The sequence below is a fragment of the Schizosaccharomyces osmophilus genome, chromosome 1 (genome assembly GCF_027921745.1).
Source record: "Schizosaccharomyces osmophilus chromosome 1, complete sequence".
Taxonomy (NCBI): Eukaryota; Fungi; Ascomycota; class Schizosaccharomycetes; order Schizosaccharomycetales; family Schizosaccharomycetaceae; genus Schizosaccharomyces; species Schizosaccharomyces osmophilus.
The window spans coordinates 3,012,165-3,032,998 of NC_079238.1; the positions used below are offsets into that span (position 1 = coordinate 3,012,165).

The 20,834-nt window shown below is 37.5% G+C and overlaps 11 protein-coding genes across 11 annotated transcripts; 5 read left to right on the plus strand and 6 right to left on the minus strand.

The window, feature by feature from the left end:
- Positions 1 to 383: 383 nt before the first annotated feature.
- hse1 (ESCRT 0 complex subunit, sorting receptor for ubiquitinated membrane protein, Hse1) lies at positions 384 to 1,724 on the minus strand (the record flags this gene model as incomplete). The annotated part of the gene is made up of 4 exons (XM_056180182.1): positions 384 to 1,078; positions 1,129 to 1,348; positions 1,467 to 1,542; positions 1,597 to 1,724. The coding sequence occupies 4 exons, from the start codon at positions 1,722 to 1,724 to the stop codon at positions 384 to 386; spliced, it is 1,119 nt and encodes a 372-aa protein (XP_056036353.1).
- A 933-nt stretch (positions 1,725 to 2,657) lies between these two features.
- trs8502 (TRAPP III complex subunit Trs85b) lies at positions 2,658 to 4,490 on the plus strand (the record flags this gene model as incomplete). Its single annotated transcript, XM_056180183.1, has 1 exon — positions 2,658 to 4,490. The coding sequence occupies one exon, from the start codon at positions 2,658 to 2,660 to the stop codon at positions 4,488 to 4,490; it is 1,833 nt and encodes a 610-aa protein (XP_056036131.1).
- A 226-nt stretch (positions 4,491 to 4,716) lies between these two features.
- Positions 4,717 to 5,736, minus strand: rhp18 (Rad18-like protein ubiquitin protein ligase E3; the record flags this gene model as incomplete). Its single annotated transcript, XM_056180184.1, has 1 exon — positions 4,717 to 5,736. One exon carries the CDS (start codon positions 5,734 to 5,736, stop codon positions 4,717 to 4,719), a length of 1,020 nt encoding a protein of 339 aa, XP_056036132.1.
- A 362-nt stretch (positions 5,737 to 6,098) lies between these two features.
- On the plus strand, positions 6,099 to 6,892 carry spf31 (DNAJ protein, splicing factor Spf31; the record flags this gene model as incomplete). Its single annotated transcript, XM_056180185.1, has 2 exons — positions 6,099 to 6,149; positions 6,314 to 6,892. The coding sequence occupies 2 exons, from the start codon at positions 6,099 to 6,101 to the stop codon at positions 6,890 to 6,892; spliced, it is 630 nt and encodes a 209-aa protein (XP_056036129.1).
- Positions 6,893 to 7,500: 608 nt separating this feature from the next.
- Positions 7,501 to 8,805, minus strand: anp1 (Golgi mannan polymerase I complex subunit Anp1; the record flags this gene model as incomplete). The annotated part of the gene is made up of 1 exon (XM_056180186.1): positions 7,501 to 8,805. One exon carries the CDS (start codon positions 8,803 to 8,805, stop codon positions 7,501 to 7,503), a length of 1,305 nt encoding a protein of 434 aa, XP_056036130.1.
- A 717-nt stretch (positions 8,806 to 9,522) lies between these two features.
- On the minus strand, positions 9,523 to 11,817 carry fol1 (trifunctional dihydropteroatesynthase/2-amino-4-hydroxy-6-hydro xymethyldihydropteridinediphosphokinase/dihydroneopterin aldolase Fol1; the record flags this gene model as incomplete). Its single annotated transcript, XM_056180187.1, has 1 exon — positions 9,523 to 11,817. One exon carries the CDS (start codon positions 11,815 to 11,817, stop codon positions 9,523 to 9,525), a length of 2,295 nt encoding a protein of 764 aa, XP_056036135.1.
- Positions 11,818 to 12,766: 949 nt separating this feature from the next.
- On the plus strand, positions 12,767 to 14,102 carry cdc27 (DNA polymerase delta subunit Cdc27; the record flags this gene model as incomplete). Its single annotated transcript, XM_056180188.1, has 5 exons — positions 12,767 to 12,820; positions 12,871 to 12,926; positions 12,971 to 13,205; positions 13,251 to 13,358; positions 13,404 to 14,102. The coding sequence occupies 5 exons, from the start codon at positions 12,767 to 12,769 to the stop codon at positions 14,100 to 14,102; spliced, it is 1,152 nt and encodes a 383-aa protein (XP_056036136.1).
- A 480-nt stretch (positions 14,103 to 14,582) lies between these two features.
- Positions 14,583 to 16,646, plus strand: esf1 (pre-rRNA processing protein Esf1; the record flags this gene model as incomplete). The annotated part of the gene is made up of 1 exon (XM_056180189.1): positions 14,583 to 16,646. The coding sequence occupies one exon, from the start codon at positions 14,583 to 14,585 to the stop codon at positions 16,644 to 16,646; it is 2,064 nt and encodes a 687-aa protein (XP_056036133.1).
- A 336-nt stretch (positions 16,647 to 16,982) lies between these two features.
- cho1 (phosphatidyl-N-dimethylethanolamine N-methyltransferase) lies at positions 16,983 to 17,632 on the minus strand (the record flags this gene model as incomplete). The annotated part of the gene is made up of 2 exons (XM_056180190.1): positions 16,983 to 17,043; positions 17,103 to 17,632. The coding sequence occupies 2 exons, from the start codon at positions 17,630 to 17,632 to the stop codon at positions 16,983 to 16,985; spliced, it is 591 nt and encodes a 196-aa protein (XP_056036134.1).
- A 904-nt stretch (positions 17,633 to 18,536) lies between these two features.
- Positions 18,537 to 19,175, plus strand: coq7 (ubiquinone biosynthesis protein Coq7; the record flags this gene model as incomplete). The annotated part of the gene is made up of 1 exon (XM_056180191.1): positions 18,537 to 19,175. One exon carries the CDS (start codon positions 18,537 to 18,539, stop codon positions 19,173 to 19,175), a length of 639 nt encoding a protein of 212 aa, XP_056036137.1.
- A 377-nt stretch (positions 19,176 to 19,552) lies between these two features.
- Positions 19,553 to 20,123, minus strand: rpb4 (DNA-directed RNA polymerase II complex subunit Rpb4; the record flags this gene model as incomplete). Its single annotated transcript, XM_056180192.1, has 4 exons — positions 19,553 to 19,724; positions 19,784 to 19,861; positions 19,915 to 20,020; positions 20,072 to 20,123. 4 exons carry the CDS (start codon positions 20,121 to 20,123, stop codon positions 19,553 to 19,555), a joined length of 408 nt encoding a protein of 135 aa, XP_056036138.1.
- Positions 20,124 to 20,834: the final 711 nt, after the last annotated feature.

Sequence of the window (20,834 nt, forward strand, 5' to 3'; positions counted from 1 at the left end):
CTAGGTGCAAGGCGGCAGCGTGCAAGTTGGAATCAAATCCTTGTTCGTAACAAATCGAATGCAACACATTCAAGGTTGAAATCAAAATGCGTTGAATTGGTAGTTAATTGCTTAACAAAACATCTAACACAGGATGATCTTGTCTCCAATTATTGGTAATTTAATTTCAACCCTATACCAAGTAGCTGGATATAGCTAGTTGGTAAAATAAATTGCAGACTGAACCATAGTCAACTTTCCTCAAAAATTTCTACGTTTGCTTTTAATTATGTTCATTCAGATTCATCAAATAGTACAGAAATATTCATTAAAAACATGACCATGCGAATAAAAAGCTCATAGTGATCCGCAGGCAATGTACGTAGTAGCTAACATTATATATATTAATACCTTCTCATTTCCAACATTGACTGCTCATACAAAGCTTCATAATCTTTCCGGGCACCTAGCAATCGTTCATTCAGGTCCATTAATTCTTCTTTCTGAGAGGCATATTTTTCTATTAATCGTATAAGCTTCGGTCGTAAAATAATGGTTTCGTGATATTTAGTCTGTAATTCATCGTCATCAGCAGCTTCGGGTGGAGCCGACGATAGTATGTTTAGCAAATCATCAATCCTTGGAAGAGCATCAAAAGTAAGTTGTTCTGCTTTAAGCATCTGCTCCTTCTGCTCAGAGGTTGGTTCAACAATCCTTTCTACATAATTGACGGGGAAGATTCCAACTTTGTTCTTACAAGAACCCTTCCACCAATCTTTAAAAACGCTTTCCAGAACTAGTATGACATCCCCCTTTTGGAAAGACAACTCACCAGGTTCAGAAGCAGCAAAGTCGTATAACGCACGTACACGAGAAATCGAGGATGCTGAAGTCGTAGTTAAAGAAGTATCTTTAGGTTCGGTCGGTTGTTCTGAGTTCTTCTCGTCTTCAGTATGCTTCTGGCTTTCGGCTTCTTGGGCTGTAGCCTCTGATAATGACAGGGCTAATGCAAACTGTAATTCATCTTCCTCTTTTTTTAATTCTGAATTGTTCTTTTTTTGCTTGCCTGGTTTTTTGGGGGCTCGTAAATCAACAATGTCTTGTATTTGGTCAGTAAAAAACTCTGTAGTCAAGAAACATTCAACGTACCTAGCTTTCGAATTTCATCGCATGTTCGTTGCATTAAGTCCATGCTCGGATCATGTTGTAATACTGTTGCCCATTCATTAACCAAAACTGCAATTTTACTTTTGATTTGATTATGAGTGCTTGGACTCCCTGCTATGTGCAAAAGACTATCCGTGAATAAACGGGAAGCAATTTCATGTTGTGTCTTTGAATCACAATTCTTTACAATAGCATCTGTCAACTAATAGACTTTGTTAGTAAAGAATCAGAATAATTGAATATTTATGGGTGTATAGACAGTATACTTCATAATTCTGCGTCCAAAAGAACAGATCTCAAGATATTGAAGGTCGACTTACAGTTAATGTCAGTAATTGGACATTGGAATTTATAGAATTCAATCGTTTATCAAGGAATTGAATAGCACTTCGGCAACTAGTTGAAGTTTAAGTTAGTAGGTTCGTTTCTTGAATCACGATTGTGACATACGATTCTTCTGAGCTGCTTGACAGTAGATCGCACACATCCATAATCAAATCCCATTTATCTTTAGTGTTCTTCTCATCGGTAGCTCGAAGGATTGCGGTCTGAATGGCCGATGGTTTTTCTCGAAACATGTTGGTAAAAATGGAGTCTCGCAATCCTACAGTGCTGAACTTTTTATGCAGATAAAAAGCTTGAATGTTTATAGAATTAGAATTTTTACAAAGTAAAAAAAAGGAAAACGGGCCAATTTTTTTCGTAATTGATAAATGGCAAGTCTTAACGAAATGTGTTCGTGCTGTGCGTTTTCTAGCTGTAAAGCACTTGGAATATAAAAGCAATAAACCACCAATTGCTCATATCAGAAGCAAGCAATCTCAGAAAGTTATAAATAATAAAATGTTTATATAGTACTGTGCTTCCGAACAAGGAAGACCTACTCTTGTCCGAAAAGGATTTACAATGTACTTTTGGGAAGGGCATCTGCGATACGTGGTCAGGACTATTGGCTTCATATTCGAAGATATAGCATTGGTTTTTATCATAAGTATTGAAGAATTCTGTAGATTTAGCTAGCAGTCTACCGCGTTTTGAGTAAAGCAAAACATAATGAATACCGGTTTTTCTACTAATCCGCATTGTTCCTCTTGATTCTTATAGTTTCTTTTTTTCTACTTTTTTTTTTTTGTTTAGCTTACTTGTTCTTAATCAATTTCTAAACTTTTTTATGGTACTTGTCTTGTTGACTAAAACACAACACTTAGTAGAATTCACCGACAGGTTTCAAACTTAGGATCATAGCTTGTCTGGTAGATACAAATTACATCTTCAACAAAATATTTAATGTTTTGAGATTAACTAGTGCATGTGCTACTTTTCGATAAAATTGTGCACGATACTGCCTGAGAAATTCTGTTCAAGACGAACTTCTTCAAACAAGATAATCTCCCTTTTTCTTCTGATATATGTAGTTGCTGTTTTCTTTGAAAAATAAAAAAAGAAAAAATTCCCGGTTTTCGTCTGATCTATTGTTTGTTCGGGAGTTACTGACAAAAAGATCCAATAGGATGGACAAGCAATCAGAAACGACAGCGAAGACATCCTTTGATGAAAACTTTTCTAGTAGCTCTCTTCAAAATGATGGGAAGGAATCTCAGCACTCTTCAACACATGATGGATTGCATTCAGCCGAAGAATTGAGAACAATAATTAGAGAAGCATATGTTCCTAGAATATCTGTAATATGCTCTCGCGATGCTGACGAATTTGCGATTAGCAAGGGATTTCCGCAAGGATTTTGGGAATTACTTTATCCTTTTGGTGACCGTGTTCGTGGAAAAGTACGAAGACGTAATATGCAAGATAATATGGTTACTCTGGAAAAAACAAGTTTACAATTTGTTCCCGTGGACTCTTTAGAGTCTCACCTTAGTGATGTCCCTGTAGTATCCATACGTGACATATTGACGAGCAAAAATCGGACTCTCGTACTTCCTGAGGCGCCTTCAAAATATACGTTTGGTATCCACTATAAAAATTTGGAACGATGGGCTTGGAATTTAGCTCACGAAGAAAGTTACGAAATGTCAACCGCTATGTATATCCGGCAACTTTTGACGGGTATGCCAGTAGCATCTTTTGAAACATTTTCCCACCCTGTCGCACATCTCGTCGTCGTAACATCGCATAATCCGACTCCTTTCGAATCTCTGCGAGAGTTAATTAATTCACTCACTCAAATATCCTTCCCTGCTTTTGTTTCGAATGATATTATTTATTTCTTTGTTTATGTTCATGATGAGGATCAACATGACATTGAACTATCAATGGCTATATTCGATACAATGCTACAAACTTTTGGGGAGAGAGGCTATTTTCTGCGATTACATTCACAAAAAGCTACTCTAGACTATGAACATACAATCCCCTTTCCTTGCTCTTCTTGGTTATCGGCTGAAGAGCGATTGCTAATGCTTAACGGCTCACAAAAAGAACAACATTTGCTTTTTGAATCGGACGCGGATTCAATAAAAAGATTAGTAAGTCATATTGCATTCAATGGTGTTATTCCGCATCTAGATAAATGCATAAGAATATGGGATGATCAATACGCATCGCCTAGGCGTGGCTTTACAGGAAAGTTGTTTTTTGCTTCTAAAAAATTGATATCTACACAGAATAATTCCCATAATTCGAATTTTTTTGCTTCCTCTAATGTCTATCGGCCAGACTCGATAGAAGCGTACCTTCGAAGGTTGGCAGATTACTCCTTCATGCTTCGTGATTACACACATGCCAATCAAATTTATGAAATTGCATCAAAGCAATATGCTAATGACGACGCTTACTTATACTATGCTGCTGCTTCAGAAATGATTGTTGTTACAGAACATATAATACACCTTGACCGCCCTTACATGAGTTTAACCAACAAATTGCGTCTTAACGAGTGTATGCAATCGGCTATGGAAAATTATTCAAATAAACCTTTTAATTCATACTATCACGCCGCTCGCTGCTTTCTTTTACTGGGTCAATTTTTGAGTAGCTTGCCTAATCCCAGAGTAGACGATGCTGCTAATTGGAACGCTGGTTTGGTGTTCTCAAAACGACTTGGTCCTGTAGGAAGGGCCATTATATTTCAACAGACTTATGAGCTTTATAGACGGACTGAACGGACAAATATAGATTCTTCGACAGAAATGAAAAGGCATCGTAAAACAGCATTCTGGTGTATAATGGCAGCAGATGCTTGGTTACGTTGTCATATTTCTTTCCGTGCTAGACCTTTTGTAGATACTGCAAAGGAGTTTTACACTCAGATAGCTTGGCCGGATTTACAGGAATGCACAGCCAAGCTGGACGATGTAGATATATCGCCTAAATCTCAAGAAAAATAGTTTTTGATTTAGTTACTGGCTTGTTATTCATAATGAAGGTGTATATTAATATTATTTTAGACGTTTTATAGTTAACAAAAAAAAAAAAAAAAAAAAAAAAAAAAAAAAAAAAGGTATATGTAAAAGTAAATAACATAAGTACCATGAAAATGTGACCGCAACCCTAAATAATGTGAATGCTGAAGTAAAAAGAGCACAGCTCATACTCGAGACGATTAGACAGATTTTAAAAAGCAGATTCATCAACTGTTGTAGAAGAAGTTTGTTCATCCGGTGAAGAAGGAACAGATTTCTTGATAGTATTTTTGGCTTTTTGTACAAGGTCCGCGAAATCACCTGCGTAGGTAGACTCCCATTCGGTCCCTCCAAGCTTTTCCTTCGTAACTAAATTTGAGTTACTTTGTGTTTTCTCCCACTTGTGAAGCTGGGCTAGAAGTGCCTTCTTTGAAATCGGATGTTTCTGGTCCAAATTAGAGTTATACATAGTGACCCATTGAGCATGTCTTCTTTGTAGAATTTGTTTATTACCATCAGTGGGAAGGCCCATCTCTGCTAATTTGGAACGTATTTTAGATTCAGACAGTAGAGCATAGGTAAGCTTGGGAATTCGAACACGTTCTGATTCAGGTAATTCTTTATTCATCACCGGCGAGTTAATATTGGATTTTGACTCAGACTGTTTTTCAGCATTTCCTCGTGAAGGAGCCTTATTTTCAGTGGAGGATTGACCGGGACTTACTAGACATGTATCTAAGTGGTGGTTTATTTCGGATTGAGATACTTCCCTCGAGCAAACAGGGCAAGCAACAGGGTTCTGAATTTTCCTTTTCTTTCTGTTTGTAGAGCTAGAAAGACGAGAGTTCTCACTCTCTTCCCATTCCTCAGTGCTAGACTGAGAATCCGGGACTGAATCGAGGTTCAAATTAGCTTCGGAAAGATCATCCTTTCGTAAAACCTGAATTAGATCCGCACGAATGGAACAAAATGCATCTAATATATCTTCCATTACCTTATTTTTTCGTAAACGACTTTCCTGTTCAGGAGCACGACAAGCTGGACATATAGGATGCTCCCTTAAATAATCCCGTATACAGTAAGAACAGAAGGTGTGAGAGCAAGATGTTATAACTGGTCCTTTGAAAAAATCGTGACAGATAAGGCATCTCATAGAGGAATCCAGTCCCTTTAGACGTGGCAGTTTTGTAAAATTCCAATCGGAAGGATCGGACGGATTTTGATTTTGCATAACTCTAAAAATATACCACGAAACTTTTTCCTATTAAATAAATAAAATGTGCATAACAAACGGCTTGAATAAAAAGTGACCGATGCAAAAAAAGTGTTTGTTAAATGGAGCTTGTATCACGCGTCTCAAGAATGTCTAAATGCAGATTAAATGTAATAAACAAGTTCCAATTTCATAGATTCCGCATGTCCAGGAGGATTTTGAAGAAAAAGATCCAACGAAGCTGGTACTTAGAAGATATGTGCTTAACACGGTCGATTTACTTGGACTAAACACTGCACATTAGAGTAAGGACATTGAAGGTCGACGATTTTATTTTAGGAAAATTTTTCAAACTTGAATAAAGTATATTATTGTTAATAATGTCAGATGTCGATAAACTCTTAAATCGCGTTGAAACAACCCTTAATAAGGTAAGTTATTCTACAGTACTAGATCAGGCTTTTTTATGTAAAATATTAGACTCCTCTTTTAAAAGAAAAGGAATTTCTCTTTTCATAAAAACTTGTTCAGTTTTTTCTTTGCTTCTTCAGGCATCATATACAAACAAAGTCAATGTAATGCTAACAGATGACAGGGACGCGAAATAGAACGGATAATTGCTTCTTTTAAATTGAATGCCTATGATGTCCTTGGGATTTTGCCTGGGATGACTGTGGACGATATCAACAATTTATATCGAAAGATTTCCCTTATGATTCACCCAGACAAAAATAGGGAAAACCCAAAGGCAGCAGATGCATTCAATATCTTAAAAAAGGCCCAGTCTGATTTGCATAATGAAAATATACGAGATTCGTTGGACTCTGCGTATACTACAGCAAGAAACCAACTGATTGCTGAAAAAAAGTTGAAATGGGATTCTGAGGAGGTGAAATCTGAAGACTTTTTATTTGATTTAAGAATCCGCTGGCGTGATATTTTAATTGAAGATGAAATTGCAAGGCGGCGAGCGAGACAATTGGAGTTGTCTTACCAACAGAGGGAACAAGCAAAGAAGGATGAGGAAACCAAGGACCGTAAACGAAGAATGGAATCGGATAAAGTTTGGGAAGAAACTAGAGATGATCGTGTAAACAATTGGCAAGACTACCTACATAAAACCAAGAAAAGCACCATAAAGAAGAAAAACAAGAAACCGAAGGTTTTGGGATGAACACATATGCATGAATGAATCGTAATTAGAGGTTGAATTGTGCCTTTTTTGTTTAACTATGAGCTATCTATTAAGTACGGTACTAATGAACATACTTGAACTGAAAATGAAAAAACATAAGTATGCTTTACACTTCGTACAATGTAAGGGCACTTTCCCAGCAATCATAAAGCCAAAAAGAAAATCTTATATAAAAGTATTCATATTTATACAGCATTCAAAGAAGAAGAAAAAAAATAAAACAATAAAAAAAGTAAATTAACCGAAATTCAGTCGGAACATAAAGATAGGCACCAGCGTAAGCTTTTTTTGTTCTATACCCTATGAAGCGTTTCCAAAAACCTATACTTTTATAAGTTTGACTTTAAAAGCTTGCCGCAAAAATACCCAAAGTAAGATATATCAAATACGCAAGGATACAAGCGATTAAATAAAGGCAATTATTATGAGACAATTTTAAAGAAAGACTCTAGAAGTAAATGAATCCGCTTATTAACATAATATGCTGGTGAAGTAATTAGAGAAGTAAGCTTTTGCGCTTTTATCGCCTCTAGAAAACTAGTTAAATATCACAATTAAAAAGCACTTTTTATCGTATTGAAACATGTTTAGGAACTGTGGTCATTACCATGAGCTAAAGGACCCTCTTCAGCCCCGTTATCATTATACCGCTGAGTTGCGCTCTGAGCACGATGAGCTTGAGCTTCCGCTTCTCTTTCGGCTGTTTCTCTTTCCTTTCGTTCTTTCTCCATTTCAGCAATAATAACTTTATCTTCATCACTTGGTTCATATATATGCCAAATAACATAATGAGGTAGACCAACAACAGAAAAGCCCATGCGCTTAGCCATTTTACCAAATCCCTCAGTTTCAGCATGGCGTTCAAATGAGAAAGCAGGAAAATGACATCCCTCAAAGTAAACCCTTGCCTTAGACATGATCGAGACACCACCGATACCGTCTAAACTCATTTCAGAATTAGCATCGCCATTAGGATCACGAAGGTATGCCAAATGAGGTCGCCATGTAGCATATTCGGCATATCCTTCAACAATGACAGCATCTTCATCAAGAGTTTCGGCTAATTGGAGGGCAGTTTCTGATTCAGACCAAGAATTTAAATCATAAGCTTGTTCAGTGGTACCAAACCACTCAGGAAGGGGGCGATATACATTGGGTACAATAACATCTTTATCATGACGCATAAGATCTTCCATAATAGTCTCTGGGGCAGTTTCAACATCCACATCACGCCAGTAAACCCAAGAGTGATACGGTTTGAGAGCAGCGGACAACAACCAGTTACGCGCACGAGCCATAAGCTTACGTCTAGGACCCTGGGCAGCAAATCCATGTCGATCACTAAATTCCTGACCAACTAATGCACCAAAGTCCTTTAAATAAATGACCGCACTATTGAAGTGCACTTTTGGATCATCATCTTTTTGAATAATTTCTAGCTTGGACTTTAAAGAATCATAGGTGTCATCATCAGTATCAGATATTAAGAAGGCCAAATCAACCAAGTGATGAGGATAGCTTAATTTGCGCAAATGATCGAAAAAAATAGTCAAATGGTCCCGAGCATTTCTAAGAGGAGCACAAATAAGAATATGCCCGCTTTTAGAGTAATCTCCAGTAAATTTTACATTCATTAAGTCACGTAAGTCATACTCCTTGTAATGGTAAGAAGGATCGTCCTTCATCGTATACAAGGAAGAGGGTATTTGCTCGACAGCTGAAAAGAAAGAGCTGTGGAAAAACATGAAGACAATAAATATTAAGCCGATCACACTGGCAATTCTAGCACCCTTCTGTCGAAACAAGGAACTTCCGTAAGTTTTGGGGTGAAACCGATTTGATGAGATATTGAAAGGTCCACCATCCCTTCCGAAAAGCTTTTCAGGTTTCATCTTGGAAGAGATTATCTGAACGGTTCTCAGGTTGTTCTATTTGGCTGATCTGCCAGAAACTTTGAGAAGTAGGGTTTCGGTGTGGTTGGTAGTGAGAAAGACGCTAGCCACCACTTTCAGCACGAGGCTGGATGTGTATAAAAAAAAAAAACAAATAAATTAGAAAATATACAATTTCCTTTTGAATAGTAACAAATTGTAATATTTATTCAAGATTTTGATAATTCCTCGTGTAACCGACCTTCTACGAAAGCAACCAAAACGAAAGTCTAAAAAGGATAGAAGGATAATGCGGGAGAAAGAACGATAGACAAAGAAATTCTAAAACTGAAAGGACAAAAATTTTTAGCTTGAAAGTGGAGGAAGTTAATTGATTCAGTGAGCAGTGTGCAAAGAAATAAAGTATATTATGACAATTTGGAAGAGCAGTATGATACGAACATTACGTTACTCTCATGTTAGCAGCACATCCAATATAAATCTCTTATAAACAGTGTAATAGAAGTGTCATATAGGAAACGAGCTAACTTTCCCTTGGCGGTCGGTCTGGCAAGCGTTCAAATCAATTCATTCAATATATAAATCACATTGAACCAATCAACCAAAATTTTTTGATTAGCACTGGATAATGTAATCCAGGAAAAAATTACAATTAACAGTTATTGATCTAGAAAGACAAGAAAACACTATAGTACCATGGTTAATTTCTCTTCTTTTTTATGGAGAAGACAACTTGACGGCATTAGCCATGGCTACAACTTTAGACATTTCTTTGACGTCGTGCACTCGAATTATATTTGCACCTTTTAAAACACTAGCTGTCACGGCCGCAGCGGTCCCCCAAATCCTTTTTTTAGGTTCTACGTCCTGGCTATAATGGCCGGTAAACCCTTTGCGACTTGGACCAGAAAGCCATTGAAGATCCATAAATTCAGGATAGTTAGCGAGTTCGTCGAATTTTTTCAATAAATAAGCACTTTGCCCTGCTTTTTTAGCGAAGCCAAATCCAGGATCAAGAATGATGTTATATCGTGGGATCCCAGCTTTTATAGCAGCATCAACTCTTTCATTTAATTCTTCAAATACCTCTTGAACTATGTCTTTCTCATATATAGAAAGAGAAGTCATAGTGTGGGGAGTACCTCTTGTATGCATCAAACAAATTGGAACATCGGCTTTTGCAGCAAATGAAAGCATATCAGGACAATTTCTTCCAGAAGACACATCGTTTATAATGTTAGCTCCCGCATGGATTGCTTCCTTAGCGACTTCAACTTCAAAAGTATCAATGCTGATTGGAATATCTATGCCTGCATTACGAATTGCACGTACTACCGGGACTACCCGATCTATTTCTTCACTTAAGGTAACTGGCGTGGCATGTGGACGTGTTGATTGACCTCCTATATCAATAATAGAAGCGCCGTTTTCTATCATCCCTTTCACAACCTCAACAACATTAGTCTTTGTAACAGAAGATCCGTCTGAAAATGAGTCCGGTGTTACGTTAATGATACCCATTATAACAGCACCTTCCATAATAGAGTTGGTCAAATAAGAGGCGTGAACTCTAACTCCCTGATCTGGTAATTCTTTTAGTTTTTTAAGCAGTAGTTGTTGGGTAGTAGGATGTACAAGAGTAGAATCCAGTGCTACCAATGGTCTCAAAACAAATTCTCTTTCCATCATGCCAACGTGAGGTATTGTAAGATCTTCAGACTCATAGATACAATCATCATACATCACAATATCAAGGTCTATACACCTTGGTCCTTTATCGATCAATTTGACACGGCCTAGCTCCTTTTCGATGGATTGGCATGCTCGAAGGAGACACAAAGGTGACAATTTCGTTTCAATCTTACAAACACCGTTCATGAATAGCGACTGGTCCTCGTAGTACATAGGCTTTGTTTCATATAGTGGTGAAACATCCAAAATGCTAACATCCTCGTGTTTGGATAGACATTTTAAAGCAGTGGCTATATTTTTTATGCGAGTGCCGATGTTGGATCCAAATGATATGTAAGCGATTTTTGGTACGCTAGACTCGTACTTGCGAAAGGAATCTTGCAAGAAAGAATTTCTTGAACGAAAGATTTGAACTGCGGGAGCATCCGCAAATGTGATAGCACTAGGCTTTTCTGCTTTGATATGCACGCAGTCAATAGACAGGCCGAAGCAGAGAAACTTGGAAAGTTTGTGCACCAAAGCCTCGATAGTTAAAAAACTAGAAGATTCAACGAAATTTGCAACTTTATGACATAAATCAGAGATCACCAGAGAGTCGAATTCTTTACCATCGCCTACAGTGAAAGCAATGTCTAAACCTAACCTTTGCTTCTCCTTTCGCTCAAAAGGATTAATACCTATAATCGTTGCAAGCTCTAAATCAAAGATTTGGACTCTGTCTTGTTGATAACGTGTATGCCTTTCTGCATTATATACTAATCCGCTTCTGGAACGCAGAATTTTCTTGGGTAATCGGATGTTGACAAAAAAGTCGCGAAATTCAAACTGGTTGCGGCAAGATAGAGCAATCATGTCAACCATGTTTCGCAAGCCACTGAATTCATTTTTTTCAACTGTTTCCAAGACAAGTTTGGAAGCTATTCCGTAATGGATGGAGTTTTGCAAGTCATGATTGTCTTCACCATTTAACCGAGTATTAAGGACCATACGTAAATTAATTTCTACTGGCTGCAAGGCTGCACGTCTCCATTGATCTGTGCCCACTTTTGCATTGGCTCGCAAATTCTGCACAAGTACACTATCGAAATTATCATCAATTTGCTCTTCAGCTTTCCGGGAAAAACTACTTATGTTTGAAGAAAGCATCTTGGTTGGAAAAGGCCTTTGGTTCCAATACTTGAAATTAGTTAATGGCCTTAACAATCTTGGCGACTGAAGAGTAGGTATTGTTACGCGTCCCCGTAAGTTCCCTTTCCAGCTTCGTAACAAACGCTTAGGGACTTTCAATAGATTAGTATAAAAATTGAAGCTACCATTCATGTGACTGTAACTTCAGATGAACTTTCTCTATTACTGTGCAGTAGTGTATATACGATGCTTGTTACTTTATTCAATTGTTACTCTATCCTTAGTGTTTATAATTCAAAGTTAACACTTGAGTATTCAGCAATAGAATTAGTTTAAGACTGTTTAGTAAGAAGACCTGTCAAAACAATTTAAAAATAAGCTGTCAAAGACTGAACAATAATACACGGGTGCGAGTTAGCCATTTGTTCGTTTATTGCTGAGGAATGCCCATGAAATCCATAGGAAATGCTTCATTATTCTATATTCCTTTATATACCCTGCTTATTCTATTACCCACACACTCTCATAATCCCAATATAAATTCGTACTTTCAATACTGTCAGGTCACAACAGGCTACAACTTCGTATTAATGTTCTTTAGTATGATGCAAAAAGCAAAATTACAATAAAGAGTACTTTCTAGTGGCATCTTCGCTGCTTAATCAGAGTAATCTGGAAATAACTATGATTTTACTTGTCCTTCTTCATATTCCAGCTTTGCTTGTTTCAACTTACATAGTGGCAGTGCGTTCATATGTCGTTTATGAAAATTCAATTGAGCCTTCTAAAATCAAATCAAATTTTAATAACAAGTCAGTAAATATTGATATAATATCCTTTAAGAACTCCAAATTTAATTCTGAATGCTACAGCAATCTGGAGTAATCATGTCAAGGCACAAAAATCCTTCTTTCCTGTATGTAAATACAATCCGAAACAGTATACATGTAAGATCAGCAAAAAGAGTCTACGCAAGACGAATTATAGTTCCTAATTAGTTTATGTACTGAAATTTTAAAGGCTAAAATAGCAACAGTCTTACATTCTTTTTAGTAACAAGTCTAAAAAATATCGAAAGGCGGTGTTTTCAACCAACTTTACACTCCACTTCCCTGCTATATAGACCTCACAATTCTTAAGAATGGAGGAATGGAGAAAATATTTAGAAATAAATATCATAAACGAATCATCAGCGGTAAACAATCCTTTTCCTTAAAGGATAATGGCTTTTTCTAACACAAATAGGTGACGGAGACTGTGCTTAGTTTAGGTCTAAAGATATCTATCCAAGATGCTCAAAGGTAAGATTGAAATCTATTCCTTACTTCCTAGTCTAATTATTTAGTTATCTGAAAGTATTTTACGATGAAAATGATCAACTTTATCCAGTGTATATTATCCATGGTGTGCCAAAAGACCTGGGTTCCTTGGTAGATTTGGACAGTGGGTCAGACAGTTTGCCGTCAGATTTTCTTACACAATACGCTCTTGCAACGAAGGCTTCTCTCTTGGACATTTGCAGTCAATTCGAAGAGGGATACAAGACTCAAATTTATGCTCTATCAGCAAATCCAATCGTCGTAAGTCTTTTCAGAATAAAAGGTTTTCATTAGCTAATATAGAAGGATTTTGATGAGTTATTGCCCGTCATATACAAATTACGAGGCAAAGATGTTATATACCAAAAAGAGCATTGTGAAAAGTATGGATTCATACATAATGAAAACTCGAAGGTATGACATTAAAGGTTTTTAAGATAAACTGACTTTTCATTTTAGCCACGAACCTTGAAAACGAAAACGATACCACCCTCCAATAAAACGCCTCTTCCTACTATTAAGAAAGAACCCGCTGAAGTGGATCCAAAGAAACCAAAGACGTGCTCTTCCAACCTGTTCAGAAATGTGAAACCTTCAAATTCGCGGCAGAATTCTACGGCCAGCAAAACGTCGGCGGGATCTGAGAATAAGCCTGTGCCGGCCGGTCCTACAGGAAAATCAGAATTACAGACACATCAGCTTAAAAAGGAGAATGACGACTTAAGAAATATCATGGATATGGACGATGATCATAATTCAATCAACGAAGCAAGAAAATCGGCAATTTCTGTCGCTGCCAGTCCAGAGGAAGTAACCAGCTTAGATACAGAGTCTAATAAGCCTTCGAATGAAAATTCTACTCCTGAACCCGAAGAAACTATAACTTCAATAGCCAACGGACGAAAACATGGTAAGCGTAAAGTTACAAAAACGGTCACTACCCATGACGACGAAGGATTCTTAATTACAAAAGAAGAACAGGCTTGGGAATCATTCTCTGAGGATGAAAATGAAAATGAAAATGAAAATGAAAAGGCCAAACGGGCTTATCCTCCGAAGGCTAGAGCATCAAATCCCCCTACTCGTAAAAAAAGTGGACCTCAGCAGGGTGGAAATCGCCAGCAGAAATCTATCATGTCCTTTTTTGGAAAGAAGTAAGGTAATTATTTATCCTTGCAAATGTCTTATAGGTAATGAATATAGATTGAGTGAATGAGGATAGAATATAATGAGCAAAGTAAATTTAAATAACTGCTTTCTTGCAATAGAATTGTTATTATTTGGCATCATCTACGATTATAATCACAGTCATTAAATTTTATTTTTAGATTGAAACTTTTTCGTTAATAATAAATCTCAATCTTATAGTATAAACATATATTTATAAAATAACTTGTATATCGGTTTGCTATTTTCTGTCTTCATTAGGGAGTCAAACACAGCAGCCAGCTTCTTTTGAAAATATTGATTTAAAACAGTTTAACAATACATCTTATCCTTTAAGAAAGCAATAAGTTATTCAAACAGGGTATTTTACTTTTACGCGAACGTCTTGCGTTTACTGTCCAAAGATTTGTACTTTCACCTATACCCATACTACACTTAGAAAAACCTACACTCTCGGTGTTAGAGCTAACAATGGGGAATCAGAGAAAGCCAATTAACAAAAATCCAAAGGATGAAAAGCATGTTGTTAATGATCCTCGTTTCCAATCTGTTCATTCCGATCCCAGATTTTCAAAAGTTCGCCGTGGCAATTTGAAAGTCAAAGTCGATGAACGTTTTAAATCATTGAAAGACGACAAAGACTTCAAAACTTCTGCTAGCGTAGATAAATATGGAAGAAGGATAAACCAAGATAAATCGACAAAGGAAATTGAAAGACTTTACGATGTTGAGGATGAAGATTCCTCCTCTGAAAAATCTGAATCTGGATCAGATGAAGAAAATGAAAATGAAAATGAGGATGAAAAGGAAGCTGACGAAGAAGAAGAAGGCTCAGTGGAGTCAGAGAGTTCAGACGAAGAAGAAGATGATGAAGAAGAGCCTGTCTTTGATCCAGCTCGCGGTGAGGGTATCGTAGGTGCTTCGGAAAGTGAAGAGAGTGACGAAGAAAGTGAGAATGAAGTCCAACCGGAAGTTACCGAGCTTGCTGGTTTAGAAAGTGAAGATCGTATTCCTCGTGGAAACGAAACTAGTAGAATAGCCGTTGTGAATATGGATTGGGATAACATAGAAGCAGTTGATCTTTTTGCGGCTCTTTCTTCTTTCTGTCCCCCATCTGGAAAGTTGTTGAAAGTTTCTGTTTATCCTAGTGAATTTGGCAAACAACGACTCAGCGTTGAGCATGTCCAAGGACCACCACGTGAAATCTTTGCTCCAAAGAACGACAGCTCTTCCTCCTCCAACGATCTTCAAGAAGCTCAAGAGTACGGCTTTGATGAGAAGGAAGGATCTGAGTCTGACGACGATCAAGCAGGTTTGATCGAAGAGGATCTGGGTGCTGAATTTGACATGGTAAAATTACGACAATATCAATTGGAAAGACTTCGCTATTTCTACGCAGTCGTTGAATGCGATAGTGTTCGTACCGCGAAAACTATTTATGACGCTTGTGATGGCGCTGAATACGAAACCACAGCAAACATATACGACTTGCGCTTTATTCCTGATGGCGTTAGTTTTGAAGAGGATGAACCCAGAGAAATATGTACAAAGGTTCCTGAAAATTACGAGCCTCGTGAATTTGTGACGGATGCTCTACAGCACTCGAAGGTAAAGCTTTCCTGGGATGCAGATGATCCAAACCGAAAGGATCTAATTAAAAAAGCATTTACATCTCAAGACCTTGAAGATCTGGACTTTAGTGCTTATGTTGCATCTAGCGAATCTGAGGATGAAGATACTGATGAGTTGCGCTCTCGATACCAGAAATTGCTAAACGGAGATGGAGAAGATGAAGCTGAACGTAACCCATTCGAAGAGCCTGGTAAGTCTGAAGGCGGAAAGGGCGATATGGAGGTAACATTTACTTCTGGATTGGATGAAACAGAAGATAAAGGGGGTGAAGAAGATGAAACCACTATTGAAAAATACAAGCGTAAGGCCGCTGAAAGAAAGCAACGAAGGAAAGAATTGAGAAAAACTAGACAAGAGGAAACAAACGGAGGAAAGGAAGAAGACTTAGGTTTTAATGACGAATTCTTTCAAGATGGTTCTGTAAAGAACCGTAAGAAGAAAACTACGAAATCGAAAGAAGTTGAAGAAGATCCCAGTGCTGCTACGAAGGAAGAACTTGAAGCTATTGTGAAAGACGACGCGGATGGTTCGGAGCATCTTGATCACTTTGACATGAAGAGCATCTTGAAAGCCGAAAAAAATAAAAAGGGACGCAAGCAGAAGAAAAAGGCTGCTGAACTGGAAGGTCTGCAAGAAGGGTTTGATGTTAATGTCTCTGATCCTCGATTTGAAGCGTTGTATTCTAATCACAACTTTGCTATGGATCCCACCAATCCTCACTTTAAGAAGACCAAGACAACAGAAAAGATTTTGAACGAAGGATTGAAACGTCGTGAGCACAGCCTGGAACAAGTTGAAGAAGGAAAGGTTGAGAAAAATGTTAAGAAGCGTGGTCCTGTCAAGCAAGATAAGAACCAGGATCTTAACAGAATCGTGCAATCCATTAAGAGGGCGAAAAAGTAAAGGATATGGATAACAAGTTTCATTATGATGGTTGGTTTTTTTGGAAAAATAGCATAAAAGTCTGATTTGGGGTTTTGAAGTAAATAGACATTTATAATAATATAGGTACATGGTTTATTAAAGGAACAAAAAGTAGGCAAAAGAAAAGGAGATACATGCCTTTTCGTTTTAGTGGTGTGTAGATGTTAGAAGGGTAAATCAAATTAACGCTCAAGAAACATGCTTTTTCTTTTTGATTCTTGATTCTTGGCAGGAACCATAAGAGTATATAAAATTTTAGTTTCGCGTACAAAGAAGAAACGGTTGCTTGCTATTATTGTCAAAAGAGAAGGCTCATTAATTGGATTTTTTGCCTTGAGTTTGATCGCGAGCTGCGTAAATCTTTGCGGTAAAAGGTCTATAACGTTAGTATAAGAGTCAATGAATTGGGAAAACCAAAAATGGTGTAAAACGTACTCTTCAAACATTAATGCTAGACGGTAAACAAGGAAAACTTCCAAAGTCAAAAGGAGACCGGCTGGCTTGCCGTAGCGAAGAGCGGTAGAGAGAAAGCAGATTGTAGAACCATTGTACATTGGATTTTCAGTTACATTGAACGGAAATCCACTAACGCGTGTTGGAAGAAGGAATCCAAAGTAGTCGCCGAGGTAAGTTCCAACAATACCCAACTTGTACATACTCGACAAAACCAAAAGGCTTCCAATGTAAAACAAAACTTTCGAAACGAATTGAACGAAAGGGTTGAAGAACAAGTCGAAGCCAGGTTGATATCTCAAAGCGTTCTGGAAAATCAAATCACGAACAATTCCGCCAACGAAAATGGTTGCAGCCAATGCACGGCAGGCTTTAAGAGAGTTTCCATTTGCAAGGTTTGTTAATGTCTTCTTGTTGTACTCGGAGCGTGCAGCAATGTTCCAAAGCAAGGGATTCAAGCCGATGGAGATGGCAGCAATAAGCAGAGACTTATTGAATTCAATAAAAGGCATACTGAAAAGAATTGAATAAAAATTGAAGCAAGATAAATATATGTGGACGAAACAAAAAATGGTGAGTTAATGAATGGTATGGTAGTGAACCTGAATATCGCCATTGCGTTTCTTGATATCATCTCATCTGGTGTACCTTTGGAGTAACAAGAGCGAGTGTAAACAAAGAAGAAAAAAGAAGATAAAGGAAGCTGTATTGAAAACAAAGAAATACCAAGTGTATTGGACTGCGAATCCGTTGACGCTTGTAAGCAACCCAAGTTTTCTGTAGGAAAAAGTTCTCGCTGGTATTTAGTACAAAAAACCACATGTTCGATGTTTGTCCTCAAACGTAGACTCTCTATAGTTTTGTTTTACTTCATGTCGGCAACATAGGAATTATGAACATGTAGGATACACCATAAATGAAAGCGTAATTCAGAGTAAGTGCAGCATGATAGAAATCAACCATTTTTTTGTCAACGCAGGTAGCTGGAAAACATGCCCATACAGAGCATACTTTTCCAATAATATTCCGTTTCAGTTATCAAACACTTCTCGTATTCTTCTGTAATTATTGTTTTTCGTTTTTGTGTTCGTACCATTCTTTACTATTATATTATAAAGAAAGCGCCAAGGTAAGGCTTTGCGCGTCGCAAGGAAGACAATGTTATTTTGTTACTACAAGACGTAAGTTGGAATATGGATTGATTCATGCTTTTCTTACCCTCCTTAGTTATTCAGTAAGAGACATAGGAGTCGCCCAAGTGAAAAATATTTCGTTTTATCAAGCCAATTTGCATTTGGAGTGAGATCTACGAACATTGTCGGAAACAAGGACAGAATCTTCTTTGCTCTTAAAGCCTCGAAAATACGTTTTAGGAAAATAAAAGGTGAAATATACGATAGGTTTGTTGTTTTTGATATGTTTGCCTCGAAACGTTTCCTTTTGTCTCCTTGGAACCGAACGGTTCCAATTACTATCTGTAGATCTCTATCCACAGCCCCCAAGGAATTGAGCCAACAGGATTCACAAGTGTTGGACCGAGTCATTCGAGTTGACCAGGCTGGAGAACTTGGTGCTAATCAAATTTATAAAGGACAGCATTTTGTTCTTCAATTTACGGACCCCAAAGTTGCACCCACCATTCAACATATGTGGGATCAAGAAAAGTATCATTTAAAAACTTTTGACAATTATATCCTCGAGAATCGGGTACGACCTACTCTGCTTCGACCATTTTGGGATGTAGCTGGATTCGCATTGGGGGCCGGTACAGCTCTTTTAGGTACGAAAGCCGCTATGGCGTGCACAGAGGCAGTTGAAACAGCCATTGGTGGCCATTATAATGATCAACTTCGTGATACCGTTCATTTGAATGATGCGGCTCCAGAGCTGGAGAAACTCCGTGACGACTTGGCAGAATTTCGAGATGATGAGCTAGAACATCTCAACACTGCCGTCGACGATTGGAGTGCCAAGGAAGCTCCTGCCCATAATCTTTTGAATAATGCTATACAAGCTGGTTGTCAAACAGCCATTTGGTTATGCAAGCGCTTTTAGCTTTCATACAATACTTGACGAATGATTAGCAATGAAACTTGATGGTTGTTGATTACAGCTTCTTCCTTCAGAAACAATAAAGAGCATTTCCAAATACATATATACTACATTTTTCTAGCAGCTTAACCTTTGCACCAATTATCTATTCTTCATTATACAATATTTTCCATTATACAAGATGCAAACACATGAAAAGCAAGTCATGTCTATATTTATGCAAAAAAAAAAAAAAAAAGAATGTTTCAATCGAACCGGTTCCTTCCATGTTTCCAAAGGATTAAACCGATCATAGCTTATAGAAACAAACGGGTTCGGGCCAGTTTTATTCATTGAAGGAATCTGGAGACTATCTTTTCCCTCTTTTTTCTTTCAATTTTTTATTCCTGGAACTTGCGTAACGTAGACAATTCATCCAAAATCCCTTGTAAACTCTCATCATCGATTTTATTAGACAAACTGGGAATCAGAGTCCGCGCTTCTTCTGCATCTTCACAACACAGTGTTCCCAACTGAGCACGCTCAAATTTGTGAAAGCGATTTCCTAAAATTCTAAAAACAAACACAGCAATTAACAACATGGTCTCAAAACAGTTCCAAACCCTTCATACCTTTCGCAAGCGTATGTAGACTCTGCGGTTTTGAATCTTCCAAATACATTAAAATAGGAAAGCGTCTTCTTCATGACACTTTTCAATGTTAGTAGGATTCGTTAAATTTATATTAGTGTCATTGAGCATACTCAGTCAGAGGAATTTCCCCATTCGCTTCTCTTGTCCTTTGCGCCATCACAGTATCAATCAGAATTTTTGCCTCCGAAACTGTGAGCATATCTTCATTTTCAAACTCTTTTCATGTTAACTACTGTTCCTTTGTACAACTTGACAATAGCAACACACCTGGTCCTAATTTTAGTTGAGTCGCATCTTCTTCAAAAATTGCTCTAGGCATACTGTTTCTTGTTCTTTCCTAAATATGCCCTCCGTAATTGAGAAACTAAATAAAATATACAAGATGCTTCCTTAAATCAAATTATTTAGTCCCCCTTCACCTTTCTGTTTTTCTTGGGTTGTCTGCAAGCGCGAAAGGAAGCCTTGAGGGTTTACCGAAATACTGCTCCCCTCCCTATCTACTTTACCAATACATACGAAAAGCACAGTAATAAATAAAAATAGTAGTTGCATATAGGAATTCTATTCATCAAAAGACAAAAGCCATCACGCAAGCGCTCATTTTTCATTCCTTATTCTCATTGTTACCAGTGCTACCAGTGCCTTGGAAGGTTTCTTTTATTTTTTTTTCATGGACCGCTTCGCTTTGAGAACTGGGTTTGCTTCTATTCAAACTATGCAAGAACCAGGACATTAGCCATACCAAATGCAACCACCTTGAATGATCAAGTTTGAGTAAGGGATCGATATGGTGCGTTTGCTTTTAGTAGCTCAAATGTTTCAAAACATTACTTCCGATTATCTGACTTTTAGAGCAGCTTCGCTTCAGAAAACCTCATCTGCTCCGAAGCTAAACCTGTCTATGCAATTAAGTATCTTTAAGTTTTTTTTATTTATTTATTTTTTGGCCTTTTTTCTTCGTAAATGAAGAAGTTACCACTATTTATTAGTGGATTATGTCGTTTTCGATAGGATTATAAATTATATGGGT